Source organism: Hydra vulgaris, chromosome 03 (genome assembly GCF_038396675.1).
Source record: "Hydra vulgaris chromosome 03, alternate assembly HydraT2T_AEP".
In the NCBI taxonomy this organism is placed as follows: Eukaryota; Metazoa; Cnidaria; class Hydrozoa; order Anthoathecata; family Hydridae; genus Hydra; species Hydra vulgaris.
This window is the reverse complement of record NC_088922.1, coordinates 20,559,938-20,563,334: the sequence shown is the minus strand read 5'-3', so window position 1 is coordinate 20,563,334 and position 3,397 is coordinate 20,559,938. Positions and strand designations below refer to the sequence as shown.

The following is a 3,397-nucleotide window of genomic DNA, read 5'->3' as shown; positions in this document are numbered from 1 at the left end:
GTTTTTCTAAAAAAAAATTGAAAATCGGATAATGATACTTTGCAAAAAATTGCGATAATTGTTGCCTGGAAACATAAAAGCCCTCAAGTTTCTGGGGTCCCCCCCCCCTGTCCCAAACATGAGAGCAACAACTTTTTAAAATCATTTTTTAAACCTGTTGCAACCTTGTTTGATTGTTTTTAAAACAAAACAGTTCAAGTTCTAAATTTAAGAGTTTTCTATTTAAGAACAATAAAATAAATTCAAAAATAATTATTACAACAAGATATTTCCGTATTACATTGATTAAATTGCACCAATTTTAAACCAAATTAAAAAATTCCAAATTTTCGTACAAAAACATCAACATTTGAAAACATTCAGCCGTCATCCTGTTTCGCTTAGCATACAAATTGTTTAATGCATCAGAAAAAAGGCGCTCACTTGGTGCACTGGTAGCAGGTGTACATAAAATCATCGTTGAAATGCAATACAATATTGGAAAAACATATTGATTTTGATGCCAAAACTCTAAAACATTTTGTTCGTGCACTGACAATCTTATATATTCACTGATTTCTTTTTTTAAATCTAAGGTTACATTTTTGTCACTATCACTTCCGGAATCATCTTCTTCATCCTCAAATGACAACTTAAATTTTTTTGATTCCTTTGTCACCTTTTTAATTGGAATTATTTCACCAACTCTTTTTGAGAGATAAAAACCTGACAAAAATTCTTTCACAATTTTTAAATATTTCTTTTTTTCGTACTTTTCAAAGAATTGAAAACTTTTATAATTTGGATCCAAAAAAGTGGCACACAATAAAAAGGAATTATTCTCTAATTCATATGAATCTTTGTAAGTTTGTAAAGATTCAAACAAATGTGATTTCAATATTACAATTAAAGGAGGAGTTTCACTTTTATTCTTACTCAGCTGCTTCTCAAGGTACTTTATACTTGGAATAATTAAAGAACACGTTGCATACCTATCGCCAGATAGTAAAACACTTACTTGATTAAAGCTTAATAAAGCATTTACCGTTTCTTTTAAGTTAACCATTTCATCTTCATCGAGTAAATATTTTCTCATATCTTTGTATTGTTGTTTCGAATTAAAGATATCTTTTACGTAGGAGTGAAGCTTAAGCATTTGCTCTGCCATGAGAAACGTAGAGTGCCAACGAGTTTTCACATCTTGAATCAAATGAAGTATGTGATTTTTTTCGACACCTTGTCGTGTTTGACTTTCCTCTAATAAATCATTAAGTTGAGAAGAATGATTGAAAGATGTAACAATTTTCCTGCACTTAGTTAATGTTCTTGCAATGAAAAAGAATTTAGACGAACTATCTTTTTCACCTTCTTCAACTAAATCTATGACATTTTTAACAACTAATTGCAAAACATGCCCCATGCATCTTATTGGTTGAATGTTTAAACAAACTTTTAAAGAATTTAGACAGTTGCGTACGTTACTGGCGTTGTCTGATACTATACTCATTATTTTATCATCTACTTTAAACTTTTCTACGATTTTTAGCAAAGCCTCTTTTAAATTATCTGCATCATGGCGGCCATTAAGGTATGCAAAGCCCAAACAAAAACTGATGAAATTTGTTTTTTCAGAAATGAAATGTGCAGTTGCAGATATATAACTATAGTTTTGACAGGACGTCCATCCGTCAGTAGTAATAGATAAAACTTTAATTGATAATAATTTTGATTTCAAAATTATTATCAATTAAACTTTTTTCGGCAAGGCACTTTATACTTTGGATTTAAACACAAAACAAATTCTTTAAATGCACTACTTTCTACCAACATAAATGGAAGACAACAGGCAATAATGAAAATAATAAGAGCTCTATTAATCTTATCGCTAACTTCTTTTGACAAGCCACTCATAGTTCGTTTTTTTTTCGGCGTTATTATTTTGTGATCATGTTCAAGATGGTAATCTAATATACTCTTTGATGTTTTACAAGAGTACTTTTTAGGTCTGTTACTAATACATTGATTGCATATCCATTTTGATGTTTCCTCCTCGATTGAGTAATTTTCGTATGTAGTTTTAGCTGCTTCTTCAATGGACTGAGCATCAACTTCAATTTCTGTTTGACCGGATGAAAAACTTGAACTTGTTTCGCTATCGTTATGATCTGCAGGGTTTTGTTCATCTATAGTCTTTCTTTTATCCAATCTTTTCTTCGTCAGATTCATCAAATTAGATATTGGAGCAGCATATTCAATTGGAGAAAACGTATTATTTTTCGACATAGTTTAAAAATGCAATTTCTTAAAGTAAATTTAAATATATATTTGAGAATAACGGTTTATCTAATATATAGCGGGAAACCATTACTTTGAGGTGTCAGTTAAGACATTCCTTAAATTTTGTTATGTTGAGAAATTATATGAACATAATATGAATTAAGACAAATAAATCAACTTAAAGACATTCATTAAAATTTATTGTTTTTAAGAAATTTAAAATACGTAATATAATTTGTGACAAGTAGGTAATAAAAATGTTTTGTTTGTACCTAGTATTGCCCCACATATTCTTTCATTGAATTAAATAAAAATTGGTTTGTTAGTAGAACAACTCCGCCAAAAACAGCTGATATTTTATACCGAATACATAATTAGTTATTAACATTTTAATAATAATTAAAAAATAAATAAAAATTAAGAGTTGAACAAGATATATATTCAATTACACAATATAGAAATAATAAAAAACATTAACTGCGTAACAAATTGTTACGCAATTAATGTTTTTTATTATTTCTATATTGTGTAATTGTTATATAGAAATAATAAAAAACATTAATTGCGTAACAAATTGTTACGCAATTAATGTTTTTATTATTTCTATATTGTGTAATTGTTACTAACAACTACAATCATATTGTCGTCACTGTAAAAACTGCGTTTTATGAGTGTAGAACAAAATAAATTAGGTATTATTACCTTAAAAAATGATTGCTGGTATTAAATAAAAGAAATCCGAAAAAGCTTCTGCATACAACACATTTCAAAAATATGGCACCATTTTTTTTTCTAATAGTTTATGGTTCATTTTAATTAGAAATTGAAAAAATCCAGATTTAAACCGCTTTTTATTGAAAGTTAAAACAAGTACTTAGTAACAAGGGGGGAGTAATTGGATACAGTTTTTTTACTATTACAAAACTCCAAGTGTATATCTCGCAAACTTAAGGAAAAAAAGTTTTCTCCAAAAACTTGAAAAACTCTGAAAATCAACTTTGAAAAAGATGCCATGGAGATCTAAATTGTAACTTACAGCAATTTGTAATTAAAAAAATTGCGCTCAAACCACTTCACAACTAACACATAACAAGATTTAAAAAAAGTATTTTTTGGGTAAAAGTAACAACATATTTTTCGC

At 28.2% G+C, this 3,397-nt stretch overlaps 1 protein-coding gene across 1 annotated transcript; it reads right to left on the bottom strand.

Annotated features, from left to right (window-relative positions):
- Positions 1-301: 301 nt before the first annotated feature.
- On the bottom strand, positions 302-1,486 carry LOC136078544 (E3 SUMO-protein ligase ZBED1-like). Its single transcript, XM_065794322.1, has one exon. It carries the CDS (start codon positions 1,484-1,486, stop codon positions 302-304), a length of 1,185 nt encoding a protein of 394 aa, XP_065650394.1.
- Positions 1,487-3,397: the final 1,911 nt, after the last annotated feature.